At 35.9% G+C, this 20,277-nt stretch overlaps 3 protein-coding genes across 8 annotated transcripts in view; 2 read left to right on the plus strand and 1 right to left on the minus strand.

Annotated features, from left to right (window-relative positions):
- Window positions 1-5,111: 5,111 nt before the first annotated feature.
- Window positions 5,112-6,367, plus strand: LOC129750776 (cyclin-dependent kinase 7-like). Its single transcript, XM_055745817.1, is given in 4 exon segments — window positions 5,112-5,283; window positions 5,348-5,405; window positions 5,408-5,550; window positions 5,552-6,367. Coding segments are annotated over 4 exon segments (1,026 nt in total). The 5' UTR covers window positions 5,112-5,229; the 3' UTR covers window positions 6,323-6,367.
- A 2,388-nt stretch (window positions 6,368-8,755) lies between these two features.
- On the minus strand, window positions 8,756-9,517 carry LOC129753907 (uncharacterized). Its single transcript, XM_055749757.1, has 2 exons — window positions 9,062-9,517; window positions 8,756-9,007 (listed from the first exon to the last, which is right to left on the minus strand). The coding sequence occupies exons 1-2, from the start codon at window positions 9,515-9,517 to the stop codon at window positions 8,756-8,758; spliced, it is 708 nt and encodes a 235-aa protein (XP_055605732.1).
- A 6,058-nt stretch (window positions 9,518-15,575) lies between these two features.
- Window positions 15,576-20,277, plus strand: part of LOC129750774 (phosphorylase b kinase gamma catalytic chain, skeletal muscle/heart isoform-like) — a 52,974-nt gene continuing 48,272 nt past the window's right edge. For 4 of the 6 annotated variants that reach the window (XM_055745809.1, XM_055745815.1, XM_055745810.1 and 1 more), the window contains exon 1: window positions 15,577-16,820. In XM_055745809.1, the coding sequence (XP_055601784.1) occupies window positions 16,729-16,820 (92 nt within the window). In that variant the 5' untranslated portion in view covers window positions 15,577-16,728. Of the gene's footprint in view, window positions 16,821-20,277 lie in introns of all 6 variants that reach the window. The other 2 variants (XM_055745814.1, XM_055745813.1) reach the window with 2 other exon arrangements.

The raw sequence follows: 20,277 nt of genomic DNA on the forward strand, positions 1-20,277 counted from the left end.
ATGACAAAAATGACAAAAATGACAAAAATGACAAAAATGACAAAAATGACAAAAATGACAAAAATGACAAAAATGACAAAAATGACAAAAATGACAAAAATGACAAAAATGACAAAAATGACAAAAATGACAAAAATGACAAAAATGACAAAAATGACAAAAATGACAAAATGACAAAAATGACAAAAATGACAAAAATGACAAAAATGACAAAAATGACAAAAATGACAAAAATGACAAAAATGACAAAAATGACAAAAATGACAAAAATGACAAAAAATGACAAAAATGACAAAAATGACAAAAATGACAAAAATGACAAAAATGACAAAAATGACAAAAATGACAAAAATGACAAAAATGACAAAAATGACAAAAATGACAAAAATGACAAAAATGACAAAAATGACAAAAATGACAAAAATGACAAAAATGACAAAAATGACAAAAATGACAAAAATGACAAAAATGACAAAATGACAAAAATGACAAAAATGACAAAAATGACAAAAATGACAAAAATGACAAAAATGACAAAAATGACAAAAATGACAAAAATGACAAAAATGACAAAAATGACAAAAATGACAAAAATGACAAAAATGACAAAAATGACAAAAATGACAAAAATGACAAAAATGACAAAAAATGACAAAAATGACAAAAAATGACAAAAATGACAAAAATGACAAAAATGACAAAAATGACAAAAATGACAAAAATGACAAAAATGACAAAAATGACAAAAATGACAAAAATGACAAAAATGACAAAAATGACAAAAATGACAAAAATGACAAAAATGACAAAATGACAAAAATGACAAAAATGACAAAAATGACAAAAATGACAAAAATGACAAAAATGACAAAAATGACAAAAATGACAAAAATGACAAAAATGACAAAATGACAAAAATGACAAAAATGACAAAAATGACAAAAATGACAAAAATGACAAAAATGACAAAAATGACAAAAATGACAAAAATGACAAAAATGACAAAAATGACAAAAATGACAAAAATGACAAAAATGACAAAAATGACAAAAATGACAAAAATGACAAAAATGACAAAAATGACAAAAATGACAAAAATGACAAAAATGACAAAAATGACAAAAATGACAAAAATGACAAAAATGACAAAAATGACAAAAATGACAAAAATGACAAAAATGACAAAAATGACAAAAATGACAAAAATGACAAAAATGACAAAAATGACAAAAATGACAAAAATGACAAAAATGACAAAAATGACAAAAATGACAAAAATGACAAAAATGACAAAAATGACAAAAATGACAAAAATGACAAAAATGACAAAAATGACAAAAATGACAAAAATGACAAAAATGACAAAATGACAAAAATGACAAAAATGACAAAAATGACAAAAATGACAAAAATGACAAAAATGACAAAATGACAAAATGACAAAAATGACAAAAATGACAAAAATGACAAAAATGACAAAAATGACAAAAATGACAAAAAATGACAAAAATGACAAAAATGACAAAAATGACAAAAATGACAAAAATGACAAAAATGACAAAATGACAAAAATGACAAATGACAAAATGACAAAAATGACAAAAATGACAAAAATGACAAAAATGACAAAAATGACAAAATGACAAAAATGACAAAAATGACAAAAATGACAAAAATGACAAAAATGACAAAAATGACAAAAATGACAAAATGACAAAAATGACAAAAATGACAAAAATGACAAAAATGACAAAAATGACAAAAATGACAAAAATGACAAAAATGACAAAAATGACAAAAATGACAAAAATGACAAAAATGACAAAAATGACAAAAAAATGACAAAAATGACAAAAATGACAAAAATGACAAAAATGACAAAAATGACAAAAATGACAAAAATGACAAAAATGACAAAAATGACAAAAATGACAAAAATGACAAAAATGACAAAAATGACAAAAATGACAAAAATGACAAAAATGACAAAAATGACAAAAATGACAAAAATGACAAAAATGACAAAAATGACAAAAATGACAAAAATGACAAAAATGACAAAAATGACAAAAATGACAAAAATGACAAAAATGACAAAAATGACAAAAATGACAAAAATGACAAAAATGACAAAAATGACAAAAATGACAAAAATGACAAAAATGACAAAAATGACAAAAATGACAAAAATGACAAAAATGACAAAAATGACAAAAATGACAAAAATGACAAAAATGACAAAAATGACAAAAATGACAAAAATGACAAAAATGACAAAAATGACAAAAATGACAAAAATGACAAAAATGACAAAAATGACAAAAATGACAAAAATGACAAAAATGACAAAAATGACAAAAATGACAAAAATGACAAAAATGACAAAAATGACAAAAATGACAAAAATGACAAAAATGACAAAAATGACAAAAATGACAAAAATGACAAAAATGACAAAAATGACAAAAATGACAAAAATGACAAAAATGACAAAAATGACAAAAATGACAAAAATGACAAAAATGACAAAAATGACAAAAATGACAAAAATGACAAAAATGACAAAAATGACAAAAATGACAAAAATGACAAAAATGACAAAAATGACAAAAATGACAAAAATGACAAAAATGACAAAAATGACAAAAATGACAAAAATGACAAAAATGACAAAAATGACAAAAATGACAAAAATGACAAAAATGACAAAAATGACAAAAATGACAAAAATGACAAAAATGACAAAAATGACAAAAATGACAAAAATGACAAAAATGACAAAAATGACAAAAATGACAAAAATGACAAAAATGACAAAAATGACAAAAATGACAAAAATGACAAAAATGACAAAAATGACAAAAATGACAAAAATGACAAAAATGACAAAAATGACAAAAATGACAAAAATGACAAAAATGACAAAAATGACAAAAATGACAAAAATGACAAAAATGACAAAAATGACAAAAATGACAAAAATGACAAAAATGACAAAAATGACAAAAATGACAAAAATGACAAAAATGACAAAAATGACAAAAATGACAAAAATGACAAAAATGACAAAAATGACAAAAATGACAAAAATGACAAAAATGACAAAAATGACAAAAATGACAAAAATGACAAAAATGACAAAAATGACAAAAATGACAAAAATGACAAAAATGACAAAAATGACAAAAATGACAAAAATGACAAAAATGACAAAAATGACAAAAATGACAAAAATGACAAAAATGACAAAAATGACAAAAATGACAAAAATGACAAAAATGACAAAAATGACAAAAATGACAAAAATGACAAAAATGACAAAAATGACAAAAATGACAAAAATGACAAAAATGACAAAAATGACAAAAATGACAAAAATGACAAAAATGACAAAAATGACAAAAATGACAAAAATGACAAAAATGACAAAAATGACAAAAATGACAAAAATGACAAAAATGACAAAAATGACAAAAATGACAAAAATGACAAAAATGACAAAAATGACAAAAATGACAAAAATGACAAAAATGACAAAAATGACAAAAATGACAAAAATGACAAAAATGACAAAAATGACAAAAATGACAAAAATGACAAAAATGACAAAAATGACAAAAATGACAAAAATGACAAAAATGACAAAAATGACAAAAATGACAAAAATGACAAAAATGACAAAAATGACAAAAATGACAAAAATGACAAAAATGACAAAAATGACAAAAATGACAAAAATGACAATAATGACAAAAATGACAAAAATGACAAAAATGACAAAAATGACAAAAATGACAAAAATGACAAAAATGACAAAAATGACAAAAAATGACAAAAATGACAAAAAATGACAAAAATGACAAAAAATGACAAAAATGACAAAAATGACAAAAAATGACAAAAATGACAAAAAATGACAAAAATGACAAAAATGACAAAAATGACAAAAATGACAAAAATGACAAAAATGACAAAAATGACAAAAATGACAAAAATGACAAAAATGACAAAAATGACAAAAATGACAAAAATGACAAAAATGACAAAAATGACAAAAATGACAAAAATGACAAAAATGACAAATATGACAAAAATGACAAAAATGACAAATTTGACAAAAATGACAAAAATGACAAAAATTACAAAAATGACAAAAATGACAAAAATGACAAAAATGACAAAAATGACAAAAATGACAAAAATGACAAAAATGAAAAAAATGACAAAAATGACAAAAATGACAAAAATGACAAAAATGACAAAAATGACAAAAATGACAAAAATGACAAAAATGACAAAAATGACAAAAATGACAAAAATGTCAAAAATGACAAAAATGACAAAAATGACAAAAATGACAAAAATGACAAAAATGACAAAAATGACAAAAGTGACAAAAATGACAAAAATGACAAAAATGACAAAAATGACAAAAATGACAAAAATGACAAAAATGACAAAAATTACAAAAATGACAAAAATGACAAAAATGACAAAAATGACAAAAATGACAAAAATGACAAAAATGACAAAAATGACAAAAATGACAAAAATGACAAAAATGACAAAAATGACAAAAATGACAAAAATGACAAAAATGACAAAAATGACAAAAATGACAAAAATGACAAAAATGACAAAAATGACAAAAATGGCAAAAATGACATTTTCCTTCATTATTGTTGTTACGTGATATTCATAAATTTTTTTGTTCATTTTGCCATTTTTAATTTGTTTTTTTTATTTTTGTAATTTTTATATTCATCTGCTATTTGTTTTTTTTGCTTTTTTTTTTTTCATTTTTCTGTTAAGTTCGGTATTCATGAACAACAAGTTTGAATTTTATTTTATAAAGTTTGAATTGAAGCTTCAAAGGTTTAATTGCGCAAAAAGGAAATTCATTATCAAAAACAAAAGATAATTATCATTAATGATTTTGTTTTGATCGTTGTGCTGAACATGTTTTTGATTTCCGAAATCTTAATGAAATTATTCAAACAAGTTTTCTGTACTGGTTTGAGGAACCTGATGACGCATTCAATTTACTAAGGTAAATTTATTTCAGTGTGGTTTGTGCTCGAATTTGAATCAAATCAAACAAACAAACAAAAAACAGGTAAACACGTTGTGGTTTTCGCAAGTTTACGAAAAGTTTACCGGTTTTCTGAATCCAAAAAGTTTTATTGATATTCAACAAGTTGTGTGTGAGTAATTAGTCCCATAATTAGAATGGACGCTCGTTTAACGCGATACGAGAAAATTGAATTCTTGGGCGAAGGTCAGGTATGGTAACATCGAGTTTTCCATTTAAGAAAAAAAAATCTAAACAGGTATTACAAATTTTCAGTTCGCTACCGTTTACAAGGCAAGGGATTTGGAAACGAACGAAATTGTTGCGGTCAAAAAATTAAGGTAGGAAATCGAGAGGAAGCAGCCGATGGAATCAACCGGACTGCGTTGAGGGAAATAAAGCTGCTTCAGGAATTGCACCACGAAAACATAATCGGCTTGTTGGATGTTTTTGGGCACAAAAGTAACGTGTCTCTTGTTTTTTGACTTTATGGACACGGATCTGGAAATAATTATCAAAGATCAAAAAATCATATTTACCCCAGCTAATATCAAGAGTTACATGATTCAAACTCTGAAGGGGTTAGAGTATCTCCACATTCACTGGATCCTGCATCGGGATTTAAAACCTAACAATCTTCTCCTCAGCGGGTCTGGGTTATTGAAAATAGGAGATTTCGGTTTGGCGAAATTTTTCGGGTCTCCCAATCGAATAAACACCAACCAGGTGGTAACCCGATGGTATCGTTCTCCGGAACTGCTGTTCGGAGCTCGGCAGTACGGAATCGGGGTAGACATTTGGGCTGTTGGATGTATCCTTGCCGAGTTGCTTCTTCGGGTTCCCTTCCTACCGGGAGAAAGCGATCTGGATCAGTTGACTAGAATTTTCCAGGTAATGGGCACACCGACGGAAGAAAATTGGCCGGACGTTAAATCGCTACCAGATTTCGTTCAGTACAAAATGTTCCCAGCCATTCCACTGCGGGATATCTTTACAGCAGCAGGTGATGATCTGCTGGAGCTAGCAAACAAGCTGTTAGCACTGTGTCCCTCGAATCGGTGTTCCTGTACGGAGGCGCTGAAAATGCCATATTTCTCGAATAAACCCGCACCGACCATGGGAGGCAAACTGCCGATGCCGGCTAGTTACTACGCCGGCGGAAAAGATAAGGAGGAGAAGCAACCCACCCTGAAGCGAAAACTGCCGGAAAATGTTGACGGAGCGACGTTGCCCAAACGGTTGCAGTTTTAAAAGGGAAGTATTGATTTTCTTTTTTTTGCTATTTAAATTATGTTAGGTTGTAAAGAATAAAACTCACTCGTTTCCTAAACTGTCTCCACCAAACAAATGCAAAAGAAACCTTCCCTATTAGATTAGGTTGATTCTACAATAAGCAGAGGTGCAAAGAGTTCCCTTTATGCTATATGCAGCGCCGATTCTAACCGCCCAATGTCAGCTACGGAAGAATCATTTTTCAAAGTTGCAAAATGATTCTTTCTTCTTTACGAACAGAACGTCGAACATGTCTGCAAGTAAAAGTCAGCCCATTCGATAAAATCCTTAGACTCCACGTTCCGAAAAATTCAAACGATTCTCCGAAGTTAGGATCACTTGAAAGTCCGAAGATAAAATCACTTGAACCGAACAGAAAGTATCATTTCCAAAGATTGTGGCATGTCTGCATGTTGCTTGCTTGCGCAGTGATGCACGATACTAACAAATTACGCGCGAACACAAACGATTGCTGGCGAAAAAAAACCACCTCCACCCCGGCTGGGGCTGAGTAAATGACCTAAAGTTTGTACAAATGCAGAGGGTTTTTTTTGTAAATAAATGCAGAGGGTTGTTTGTATAAAATATTTCGATCCAGACCGATTTTAATCAAACCGATTGCGCGCTCATTCAAGCAGTGCCTATGCACGATGAAAATCGTCGGTAAAGGACATACAGTCAATCGCAAAATTAGTCGTACACCCGTTATTCATTCTAAGTTTATTGGTGTTTTACAATAAATAATTAAAAACAACTTTAATCTATTAAAAAATACCTCCTTTTTACTCTTTAACTGTGAAAAAACAAAATAAAAATTATTTACTTTTTCACTTCATATTTGAAAAAAAACAACAAAAAAAACACCATTTCAGGCTTGGCAAAATTTATCGTACAGTACTACTTTTTCTTAAAATCTTAATAAACATCAATTGATAGAAAGTAGCCAAATCAAAAACAACTAAATTATTATTTGGTTTGACCGTCTTTGGCTTCTATCACTTCTTGCAAGCGTCGTGGCATCGATTCGACGAGGTTTTCGGTCGCACAAGATGGAATTTTCTCCCAGATCTCCTTAATCGCCGTTCTGCCTTCTTCCTAGGATTTTTTATTTTTTAGGCGATTCTTGACCTCCCACCAGATGTGTTCTATCGAGTTCAGTCGGGAGACTGCGGAGGCGTTTTTAGTTGTTGAGGTGTATTATACCTTTCTCGTACAATAGCGATATGTTTGGGATCATTATCTTGTTGGAAGTAGTAATTACGAGGTAGCCCCAATTTATCCACGGAAGGCTGCAGGTTACGCTTGAGGATATTCAAATAACCCATCTTGTTCATCATTGAGTCAATGAATTCCAGGTCCAGAGGCCGACATTGAACCCCACAATATCTGGTTGCCGCCACAGTGTTTTACAGTTGGGACCGAATTCGTGGGGTGGAGCTCTGTTCCAGGTTTTCTCCACACCATTTCTTGTCCATCCGATCCGAAAAGGTTTATTGTTGTTTCGTCGGTAAATATAACTTTGTTCCAGAACTCTCTAGGCTTATTAACATAAGTCTTAGCGAACTCCTGTCGTTTTTTCATATTTATCATTGAGGGCTTCTTACTGGCTACACGACCTCTCAAACTGCTCCTGTGCCTACCCTCCGGACAGTATCTGCGCTGACAGGTCTTCCGATGGTCTCAGTGACTTCAGCCGTCAATTTCGGAATATTTGTTTAAGGTTTCCTTTTAAGAGTTCGCATAATTAGCTGTTCATCTGTAGGAGTCAAGATGCGTTTTCGACCTCTTCCAGCGATATTTTTCTCGGTTTCCTCGTATTTTCACTTTTTGATGATGTACTACACTGTAGAGTGAGTTCTCCTGATAGCTTCTGCTATTTCCCGCAATGAATCCGCGACAACACATATGACATACTTATTATTATTATCAACCATCGCGTCGCAATGTCCGATTCCTTGCGCTTGCTTGCCATTTCGATCAAAACTCTTCGAAATTCTGCAAATAGGTAAACAAAAAAACACTGCCCAGGCAGCTGCTGGGTGTTGACATTACACACTGATAAAAAAAACTTCGATTATCCGCATTGGTCTTGTTTACACATCAAACATTTCAGATTACGATTCAGGTGTACGATCAATTTGGCATATCTCTCATATAGGATTTTTATCAACTTCTTGAATTATAAAATAAGTAAAACATATTTTTCAAAATCTTCACGATCAGATCAATAGCTAAATCTGTAAACAATTAATGTGCATCAAAATCATAATAGTTGAACCATTTTTTCAATTGAAATACACGTGTGGTTAAGTTAACGTGTGACAGTGGAATGATTTATTTTAACTATCTTACAACTAGGCACGGATTACTAAGATAAGATCATAATTAAATCTACGCCTCCTACACTCCTCCCTAATTTGTGACGCCTACAAGTCCACAAAATCGCTGCTGCTTCTGGATAGCTAGAAGCTTTGTGAACCCATCAGCCGGTTGATCCGTCGTCGGGATGTACTTCACCTTCACCGCTCCTTCCTTCAGACTCTCATGCACAAAGTGGTAACGAATGCTCACGTGCTTCGTTCGGGGGTTGTACGCTCCGTTTCCAGCGATGTTGATTGCTCCCTGGTTGTCGCAATAAATCAGTACTGGTTCCTCCTCGAAAATCTGCGACCGCAAGTTCGTTCACCACATGGCCTCTTGGATGGTTCGAGACAGAGCCATGTACTCCGCCTCACAAGATGACAGGGCGACAGTCAGCTGCTTCTTGACGTTCCACGAAACGGCTCCTCCCTGCATCGTGAACACGTAGCCAGTCGTCGACCTTCGGTTGTCCGGATCTCCTCCCCAATCGGCATCGCTAAAACCGACCAGCTCAGATGATCCACGCTTGCTGTACTCCAGCTTATTCGTTGTAGTACCCTTCAGGTAGCGGATGATTTTCTTGACTGCTTCCCAGTGCTGTCGTCCTGGATTCGAACCAAATTGACTCACTGCATTGACCGCAAAGGAAATATCTGGACGAGTTACTTGAGGTGCGAACGACAAAGATCCCACCGCTTCTTTGAATGGCACCTTCTTCATTTCAGCTTCTTCTTCCGGACCATTGGGACCCATGGACTTGCCCAACCTCACGCTCGGATCTGCTGGAATAGACATCGGTTTCGCATCTGCCATGCCAAACCGCTGGGTAATCTCCTTGACGTATGCTTGTTGATCGAGCCAGAGCTTTCACTCTTCTCGATCCCTCGTAATTCGGACACCTAGACAGTACTTGGCCTCACCGAGATCCTTCATCTTGAACTGCTCGCACAAGTACGCCTTCAGCTTCTGCTTCAACTTCCGGTCATTGGTGAAGATCAAGAAATCGTCAACGTAGATGGTGACGAACATTAACTTTTCTTCACGCACCATCCAGTACAGGCAGGGATCGACTGAAGAACGATTCAGTCCGAATCTCTGCAGTACATCATCCAGCTGAGCATTCCAAACGCGGCTTGACTGCTTCAAGCCGTACAGTGCCTTCTTCAGCCGGCAAACCTTGCCGCTCCGGTTCTCGACACCCTGCGGCTGCACCATGTATATTTCTTCGTCCTTCAGCTCGCCCTGTAGAAATGCCGTCACGGCGTCCATCTGATCGATGTCCAGATCATAAAGCACAGCCAACGCCATGAGGTATCGGACCGTCGCGTACCGCACGACGGGGGAATACACCTCATCATAATCCAGTCCTGGCCTCTGGGAACAGCCCTTGACTACGAGACGAGCCTTGTACCGCTGAACAACTCCATCGGGTCCACGCTTCGTTTTGAAAACCCACTTGTTCCGTATAGCTTTCCGCCCCTCGGGCAGATCGGTCAGCACCCACGTCTCGTTTTCGCTCAACGACTGCAACTCTTCTTCCATGGCTCGAACCCAATGCTCTCTGTCGGACCGACACAGAACCTCGTCGTAGGTAGTTGGATCGTCCATCTGCTTCGCATCATCGGCCGTCTCGGGTGGCAACTGAGGGGAAACACTTTCACCAGAAAAGGATCCATAGCTAACGAAATCAGAATACTTGCCTGGATACCTGCGCTCCCGACCGCTGCGCCTCAACCCTAGCTCATTAGCTGGTCTTTGAATTTGTGGTGGGAGCGCATTTTCGGCAGATCCGGCACCGTCACCAGCAACTTCATTTCCAGCATTAACGATGCCAGGAAGGATAACGGCATCGCCCGACAACTATTTAGGCACGGATTACTAAGATAAGATCATAATTACATCTACGCCTCCTACATTTTCACACCAAATAAATTAAAAGAGTTGGAAAACCATGTGTGCACGATTTATTTTGCGATTGACTGTAGGTGTCGAGTTGGATGACGAAATCAGTCGGTTAAAGCAAGTTCACTGGTGTTGGGAAAAAGTGGTAGAAATTTTGTCACTTTTTGCACGTTTTGAAAATTTTTCCATGCAAAAACATTTTCAAGATCTGTAGCCTTCAAGTTTTTTAAAAACACGTGTTGTAGTTTCGCATGCAGTGATGCAAAAATAGCAATATTTCTATCACATACGGCTGAAATAGAAACAGTGCTGTAAAAAATACAACGCCCAAAGATCTTGAAAACATTTTTGCATGGTAAAATTTTCTAAATTTCTTCCACTTTTTCCCAACACCAGTGAACTTGCTCTTAGGATTTGGAAGCAAACTCCATGTACGGTATGGTAAGAAGGATTTGTCACAAGGTAGGTAACCCTTTCTGTTGAAGCCCCCCCGTTCGTGGAAAGGAGAGATCGTTTCTACTTTCTGGTACAGCGAGGAATACTTCATTTACACATGATAAATGAACATCATACATGTGTTGCTATGCATCTCAGGGGGCTCTTCCTAAAGATGTGGTAGGTAGTGCTCGGAATACTTGCAACAGAAAAGAACTAATATGTATGTTAAATTAATTTCTTCTTGTTTATTGCAGAAAGTTGCGGCCGAACTGTTTTCAGTAAATAAAAAAAGTATTGAAACAATCTGTTCAATCGCTCCGATGGGTTCAATGTATTCAAAATTAGTTACTGATTTATAGAATTTTGATATTATCCAGTTGAGGTTTAAAGTGAAATATCTTTCATGAACAAAGCAAGCAAGAAGGAACAAAGTCTTACAAGGAAATTCGGCAGATGACGTAGGTTGCCATGTAAAAATTACACGAGTATGCATGAACGCTGTATAAAATGTAAACTTGTGTGCGTGAGTCCCATTGATCTTCAGCACCTGGTTATCTAGACAGATTGGTCCCGAGTATTGCTCAAATTTATCGTGATTTTTGGAACATGTGTGTGTGTGAGCGAATTGAAAGATGGAATCGTTGGAGATTTGGATGGAGGGTGTGAGCATGTCATTCTGTATTCGAAATTAGAAGACAGTGGTTATCAGCGGTTTTACGTAGTTTGCGAAATGGAAAGCCGGGGCTCCTCTTCAACGCACGCATCGGACCTCATCCGTGTAGAGGATATAGATAGAAAAGTAGAAGATAGAGAAACTAAATAGAATTGAGCATCCATATGCATACAAAATAGAAAAAGTTCTGAACGAAAAATGTTCTCTTTATCAATTTAACCTTCCAAAGCCGTTCGCTAAATATCCGTTTAGGGCAAATATGAGTTGTAATTTGATTTCGTTCTCCTGGCTGTAAATGTTAACCGATTTTGATGATATTATATTCATTGTGTAGGTAATTTATTCTAATTACTCAACATTTCAAAATAAAGTCGATATGTATTATCAGGTTTTCAGAAACTGGTTCAGAAAGTTAAAAGTCCGAAAAATCAATTTTATTTTTAAAGTACTCATAACTTCTGACAGCTTTTCTGTATTTAATTATTTCATTGATGTTTGAAATCGTCAAGAATCCATCTATCCGACAATGTATAGATATGTTGGGGTCCAATGAAAGTTTTCACCGCTATGACAGATCTTCCGGTAGAAAAAAGTCTTAATTTAAAAAAACGACATCCAGTTTTCACTTTGCTAAGCTGTATTTCATTTCTCAATGAACCGATTTTAAAAACTCAAATTTTAGTTTTTTGGCGTTAATTTGATCATTATTTTCATGGAACATACTTGGTCTGTCAAAACTACCAGTTCATCAGTATATTGGAATGATGATAAAGATGTTTGAAATGTGCGCTTCGGGTCATATTGACCCGAACGGCTTTGGAGGGTTAAATCCAGAGAGAAAAAACCCATCGATTTTGCTCCGCCCATTTCTCTGACGCTCGGGTATTTGACGCTATAAAAAGAGCGTACCCAACGCAGTAGGGCTCAATTCTATTTAGTTTCTCTATCTTCTACTTTTCTATCTATATCCTCTACAATCCGTAGCCTTCAATGCACGACGTCTCCACTGCCCGCTTCTGTTGTAGCTCCACGACCTTTCTTCTGGCTTCCGGCTAGACAATCTAGTGGCTCCAGCCCGTCGAACTTCTGGCTCGACGTCCTCCAACTAGCCTCCAGGTACCATGACCTTCTACAACAACCTTCCAATTGGCTCCTGGTTCGACCACCTTCCAGCTGACTTCTGGTCTTCCTTATTACGGCTCGAAGCTTTCTCCTGCGCCTCGAATTGGCGATGGGCTCGCTCGGAATCACGATATACGATTTCTCATGTGTTAAACGGAAAAAGCAATAGCCTTCACTCCAATTTCACTCCGATTAGCTGTCATTTGTATGGAAGTCTGTGTAAGAGTAGAGAGAAAGCATTGTTCTTTTTAGCAGTCTCATGCCCAATAAAGCTTGCTCTTTATTCTTGCACAGACGTTCATAGGCATGACAGCAGATCAGAGCAGCGATGTCATATTTTTGTCTGTATGATCAATATATCATATCTCTTTCTGTTTCATTGGGACTCTTATGGACGAGAATAGGACACACTTCCCAAGCAACCAAAAATCACATATTTACTTGAATGAAGGCATTGAAAGTTACATATTGACTGATAAAGAGAATCAACTGCCCAATTCCCTTTAGTGAACTTTATGTACTCATTAACGAACTTGAAAGTTGCAAAAGTGATTAATATGTACGTTGTATGTGACTTGTTATGCCCAATTCCCATGAGTGACAACTTGAAAGTTGCAAAAGTGATCTATACGTACGTTATACGGTACTTAAGTCACATAAAGGGCACTAAAGTGCTCAAACCGGGATTTGGTTAGTCACAAAAAGTGCATTGATGTGCTTTCAAAATAAAATCACCACTTCGAGTTTTAGTTTCAATTAGAACAACATCTAGGCGTGGTCTTGTGGTAGCGTGTTCGATTCTCACCACGAAGGTCGGCGTTCGAACCCCGAGCCGGTCAAGTTTTTTTTTCCATTAGTTATTCAGTAATTGAATGGTCACTCAATTACGTTTATGTAGGAATTGTAGGAAAGAAGCAATTGAGCAATTTGTCGAGTTTGGAATCCGGCGCGTGACATTATGGCGGCACCGGTACAAAACACAGTAAATACTCAAGAGAAGATGATATGAACCGAAGCCAAGAGTTCAGTTGAGATAGAGAGAGATATTTTGCTCATTTTGCGATTTTTTGGAAGCTGAATTAAGAGGCCACTGGAAGCTGAATAGAAGGTCGTCGAGACTTGTTTTTGAACTTAAAAGTATCAATAAGAACTTAAATTTTGAGCTGCAAAGGACGTACTTCATCCCGAATAGCCAAGACCGCGGTCTTACAGTGAATAAACAATAATTTTTAACATAACAGTGAATAACAATGTAAAATCAAAATCTTTCCTTGGAAGTAAAATTTGTGTATGAAGATGAAATTACCATGAATATTACAGTAACCATGAAAACCACTGTAAAAATATATTCTTTCATTGTATGTTCTGCCTAGTTAGTTGGATTTCAAAATGAGCGTGTAGCATTTGCTGTCAAACGAAAATTTTCATCAGGTTTGGTGCACGTGGTACGCGGAGGTGTTTGAATTTTTTTTTGTTCAAACTTTGCCCAAGAGCTGTAAATTCACTTAAAATAATGGTATGTTGTATCGATTTTAAGGATTAAGCTGTTCGAAACTTATGTTTTTTTTATTTCAGGAGAAGCAAACGATATTGAGGCAGATCAGTCTACGGAGAATCGCGCTACCGAATGTCTGCCGAAAAATGAAATTCTGTGACGGTGGATTTCTCAAGGAGGATTTCTGGAGCTCAACCTGAGCTAGTATACATAGAACTCGCGAAGAAACAGTGACTCTCAAAGAAATATTTATGTAAATTTGTAAGTGGATTGTGATTTGTGAATAAATATTATGACATAAATGAATCTATTTGTTTTTTTTATTTCCCTGACTAAGCAATGCAATATGAGCTGAAGCGAAAAAATATAAAATCCATGAAAAAACCGTGAAAATTAATGATCATCGTCAAAACAATGAAAGTAAAATGAATATCACGATTCCCTTGTAAACAGCTGGAAGCTAAAATAACCATAAATATTATCGTTTTGTGTTCCGAAATGTATGGAAAAAAGTTGATTTTTTCATTGTTAAGTTGCTTAACAACCCCCTTTTTTCATGGTTAATTTCGCGAAAACCATAAATTTCAATGTCGAAAAAGATTAACTTCACAGTTAATTCAAGGTTTCCTGCACCATGATATTCATGTGTCAACCGTAAAATCCATGGTAGTGTGAAAATGAAATTCATGGTTTTTTCACAATGTTTTTCTATTCGGGATATCAATGATGGGCTGAGTAAGCGTTTTTGTACCTGTTTTATGGGACTTTTGGTTGCTTGGGAAATGATACAGATTTTTTATGGCACCGCTGGATCTGAGTGAAATTCAAGTGAAGGCTATTGGTTTCTCACTTCTACACTTCGGAAGTTGTAAATACATGATTGCGTGTGCGCTCATCGCCTATCAGTTCGAATCATTTCCAAGGTGTTTGCACCATACTCGACCTTTCGAATGAATTGTTTTTGAGTGAATGTGTTATGTGTATCTGTCAATATATTTTCAAAGAACAAGTCAATCAATTGCTCAGATCATGGAAAATTAGCAAAGCTTCAATGTTGCATAGCTACTCTAACAGAACCTGCATATACCTAGGTAACCCTAAAAATTTGTTCACCCTCTGGTGTCGATTCCGAGAACTACCGTAGGCAGCTTTCTTGATTTGACAGTTCGCACTTGCTTCTGTTTTGTTTATTTTTCTGTCCACACTCACGATATATCTTCGCCTGCACATGTATCGGTCCGGTCCCTGTCGTAGAGCTGGCATGTGCTTTCTTTACTTGCTCGTGTTCTTTCGTTCCGATTTGGCAGTTTTGCAGTTTTTCCCCATCTATCATTCCGTTAGATACGGTTTCGTGAAACTCTCTGCGGAGACGACTACTGAATTCAATCACAAAATCGACTGCAAACACACCTGAACATCCGTCTATTTACATAATTTTTTTCTTGGAAATTATCATCATTCATCGTTCGAAGTTGGTGGTCGCCATTTCATTAAACATTGGAACGCACATTGCAACGGATTGTGCATGTCTATCGAGAGTTGATTCAAGTTGTTTAAACGCTTGTATACGCGGATCGGAGTGATGTGACAGAAGTTTTTTTTATGGTGCGTTTGATTTTTTTTTTGTTTTCCTATTTTCGTGTGTTCTAACCGCACTGTCGTTGATTTTCGCTGGTGAGAGTGTCGTGCCCCTTTCTCGGGCAATCTCGTTTATGGTGTCTTCGTTCGTTGAAGAGTGTGATGTGTGATTACTTTACTTTGATTGCTCTTAGTGGTACTGAACATTTAGTCCGACTTCGATTCCGTAAATTCGGTGGCCCGCATCGTGTGTAGTTTGATATCTTGTGAGTGACAATTTCCCTTCCCGTGTTTCGTATAAGTGTCACACCCCCTTGAATGCTTGCATGGTCAGCAGATAAATAATAAAAGCAAAAATAATAATAACAAGGCGGTGTAGCAGTGTTGGTCAATCGCCAACACCACCAAAACCCACCAGTAGTCGGGAGTCGCTTTAACCTTTCTGACATTGAAACTGCGAGCTGTGGGTTCACTTCTCTGTGCGAATCGGTTGTGGCAAGTTCGGTAAAAATTGAGTGTTGCTCTGTGCGGGGAACCAAGGTTGGCGCTACCTGTAGTAGGGACTCCAATCGGAAAAAAATCCTAGGTAGTGCGTGGTCAAACCGGAGTATCACCAATCAAAACTCGAATGGTGTTGTGAAGCCAACCAATTCTAGATTGTGCATTTTTTTTCTGTGTTACGACACCCTTTCTTCGGGGGTTTCTATTCTTCCTTTTTTTTCCTGCCCACGTCCGAATTCCGGCTAAACCAGCGATCGAGGAGCCTCTTGGGCGAGGGCTAGGGCCAAGAGGAAGAAGATAAGTCAGTTGAAAAGGATGGCCAAAGACGAGGAAGATGATCTGCTGCCGGATAAGGATGCGGCCAAGGGGTTCTATGCCAAGTACGAGCCCAAGGAAATTCTCGGAAGGTATGTCGATGTTCAACTATTTTCACCCTAACACGTTTAATATCTTGTGAAAAATCAAAATGAAAATTGCATTGCATCTTGAACCCTAGGAAAACATAACTTACCAACATGCATACGCTCGAAATATGTTAAACGATAGGTGTATTTAAACTGATCGCCAAAAATTAATGAATTCAATAAATTGTTCGGTCTGTGAACTATTATCTCCTACTCCTATTATAACCTACGATGAGTTGATATACCTATGTACCTACGTAATTGGTAAATGAAAGTCTCAAAGCGGTATAGTGTAATGTTGCATCATGTCAATCTTTTGACCATTTCTAAACTATTTGTTTACATTGTAACACTCGGTTGGTCTGAAATAAACATTTTTTTTTATTTGTATGCGCATATATTACACGACTTATGCCTAAGACCAATGAGTCCAACTCGGCTTAACAGTGTTTATTCAAAGTTATTCTTTTTTCTGGAATAGTCGGAAATATTGACTGAAAAACATTGAGTTATGTATATAAGGTACAAACCCAACAATCTGGTAATGTTCTTCAACACGTTCATCAGCAAGCCCAAATGGGATGAACTTCTTTCCAGGCCCATTGAAGTCTGTAGTCTCCCGAGCAACCAGAAGTCACATATTCACTTCAAAGAAGGTTTTGAAAATTACATATTGGCTGAAAAAGAGAAACAACTGCCAAATTCTCTTGAGTGAGTGAACTATATGAACTCATTTATGAACTTGAAAGTTGCAAAAGTGCTATATATGTACGTAGTAAAAGAGTTAAGTCGAAAAAAGGGCACTAAAGTACTCTAAATAAGATTTACTAAGTCACAAAAAGTGCATTGAGGTGCTTTCTGCCTGGCTGGCAGGATTTCTGGTCAAGCGGGTGCGCATGCAGGTTTATATATTACTACGAAATCATATCACTCCCAGGGTGGCCACTCATTCGGGAAAAAGTCGGGGATTCCTCCAAGGAACCAAGAATCTTAGGCTTAGCTGCTCAGTGCATATTTTTCAGTGCTTTGAATGCTCCAAAGTAACTAAAAAATTATGAAACTAACAGTTAAATAAAAAAAAATTAAACTCGAAACTTCGAGCAACTCAAAATTGATAAAATTGTGTACTTCAGTCCAGTTGTAACCGAGAAAAAGCTGGTAGAAATATGATATTTTTCCGTTTGAATTTCTTTGTGATTTTTAATATGTAAAATCAACTTTTTTGTTTAAGTAATGGAATGCCTTTTCCAAAATTCCGAATATCAACCAATGAGGCATCTATTGGAAATTACAAGTTGCACATGTGTAATAATTGCATTAGAAATTGGAGCTCCGGAGGATATCTGCAGACTGCATATAAAGCTAAGTGAGAGATTCGTCGTTTACTTTTCTTAGAGAGATTTGTTGAATTTCAATACATGGCGGCTCCAAATAATTAAGAAAAAGTCATATAAGCTGATGTCTAGGGTGAAATTGAAATAGAAAGAGGTTTTTTAAGCTTTGCTGAATAGACTTGTTTTGGAACTTGAAAGTATCAATAAGAACTTTAATTGTGAGCTGCATAGCACGTACTTCAGATCAATGATGGGTTGAGTGAGCTTTTTTGTACCTTTTACCTTATTCAGCTTCTAGCGGCTTTTTAATTCAGCTTCAAAAATCGCAAAATAAGCAAAAAATCTCTCTCTATCTCAACAGCACCCTTGGCCTCGGTTCATATCAACTTCTCTTGATTATTTACTGTGTTCTATACCGGTGCCGCCATGATGCCACGCGCCGGATTTCAAACTCGACAAATTGCTCATTTGCTGCTTTCCTACATATATCGCCTCAGAATGGTCACTCAATTACCAAATTACTTATCGAAAAAAAACTTGCCCGGCTTGGGGATCGAACCCCGACCTTCGTGGTGAGAATCGAACACGCTACCACAAGACCACGCCAAGATGTTGTTTTAACTGAAACTAAAACCCGAAGTGGTGATTTCATTTTGAAAGCACATCAATGCACTTTTTGTGACTTACCAAATCCCGTTTTGAGCCCTTTATGTTACTTAGTAAATCCCATTTTGAGAACTTTTGTGCCTTTATGTGACTTAAGTCCCATACAACGTACATATAAATCACTTTTGCAGCTTTCAAGTTCATTAATGAGTACATATAGTTCGCTCATGGGAATTGGGCAAAATAAGTCACATACAACGTACATATTAATCATCTTTTTCAACTTTCAAGTTCATTAATGAGTACATAAAGTTCACTAAAGGAAATTGGGCAGTTGATTCTCTTTGTCAGCCAATATGTAACTTCCAAAGCATATGTTACATGCTTTGGACGGCTCATTAGGCGGCGCACACCTTCTTCGTCCATCGTTTTAGCTATCTTATTCCACCAGGCCTTCATCTGATTGATGTCTTTGACAACCTGCATGTTCAAAAATGGTAAGCCTAAAGACCTTCTTAATTCTTTGATCGAGAAGGCAAACAACGCGAGGCAAAAAGTACCCAGCCAACAATTTGGTTGGTATATCAAAAGATATACGTACGTCTATGTCAACACTAATCATCGTATAAGACGTTAGAAAAAAGCATATACCTACCAAAAGTGGAGACGATATACGTACATGTTTTCGAAATTTTCTGGTTTACAACTTCGACATCATATATGATGTTATTTACGTTGCCAGAAATGCGTTGATACTTTATGTCGCATTGGCAGCCTTCTGTACGTTACATTAAAGGATTCGATTCAAGCACAACTACGATGATGGGATGATTGACAGTTCCAACCACATTTTATGCGATGTGTGTTTTACTCTTTTACTTGAAGCGATCTGACGATGAATTGGTGATCTAAGTCAATGAGGTACACTTTTACTAAGGTGGCACAAAGGAACGCACACTATTGCACGTCGGAGGGAAAAAAGAAAAATAAACATAAACAAGCCCTGCGTCGCGACGCGTCGTTGTCAAGAAGCTTAATTTATCCTAGGCAAAATTCGTCGCAAAAATGGTCGGTAGTGACGTCACTTCTGGCATGGTAACTATTGCCATATTCGTTTTCATCTGGTGGAAAGATGGTTGTGCACCAACTGCTGTCATCTTCATATAAAAAAACGTTTTGACAGCACTTGGTGCACTGCCGGTGCACCACCAGGATGAAAACGAATATGGCATATGTTTACGAAGAAAAAACTTTACTTCTACTTTTACAACGTTTCTTTCTCATCACCTCTCTTTCCATCACATTGGATCTAATTCACCCTTTATGCGAGGTTTGTAATACTTTTGTACGACTTGAAGCAATCTGATGATAGATTGGCGATTTAAGTCACCCTTTTTGCGAGGTGTTTTGTACTCAAGTACGACTTGAAGCAATATGACACACGACTGACTGTTTAAGCGACACTTTATACGAGGTGGGATGAAGGACTTGTACAATATGTCTGCTAAAATAACGTACAA

Source organism: Uranotaenia lowii, chromosome 3, assembly GCF_029784155.1.
Source record: "Uranotaenia lowii strain MFRU-FL chromosome 3, ASM2978415v1, whole genome shotgun sequence".
Lineage (NCBI taxonomy): Eukaryota > Metazoa > Arthropoda > Insecta > Diptera > Culicidae > Uranotaenia > Uranotaenia lowii.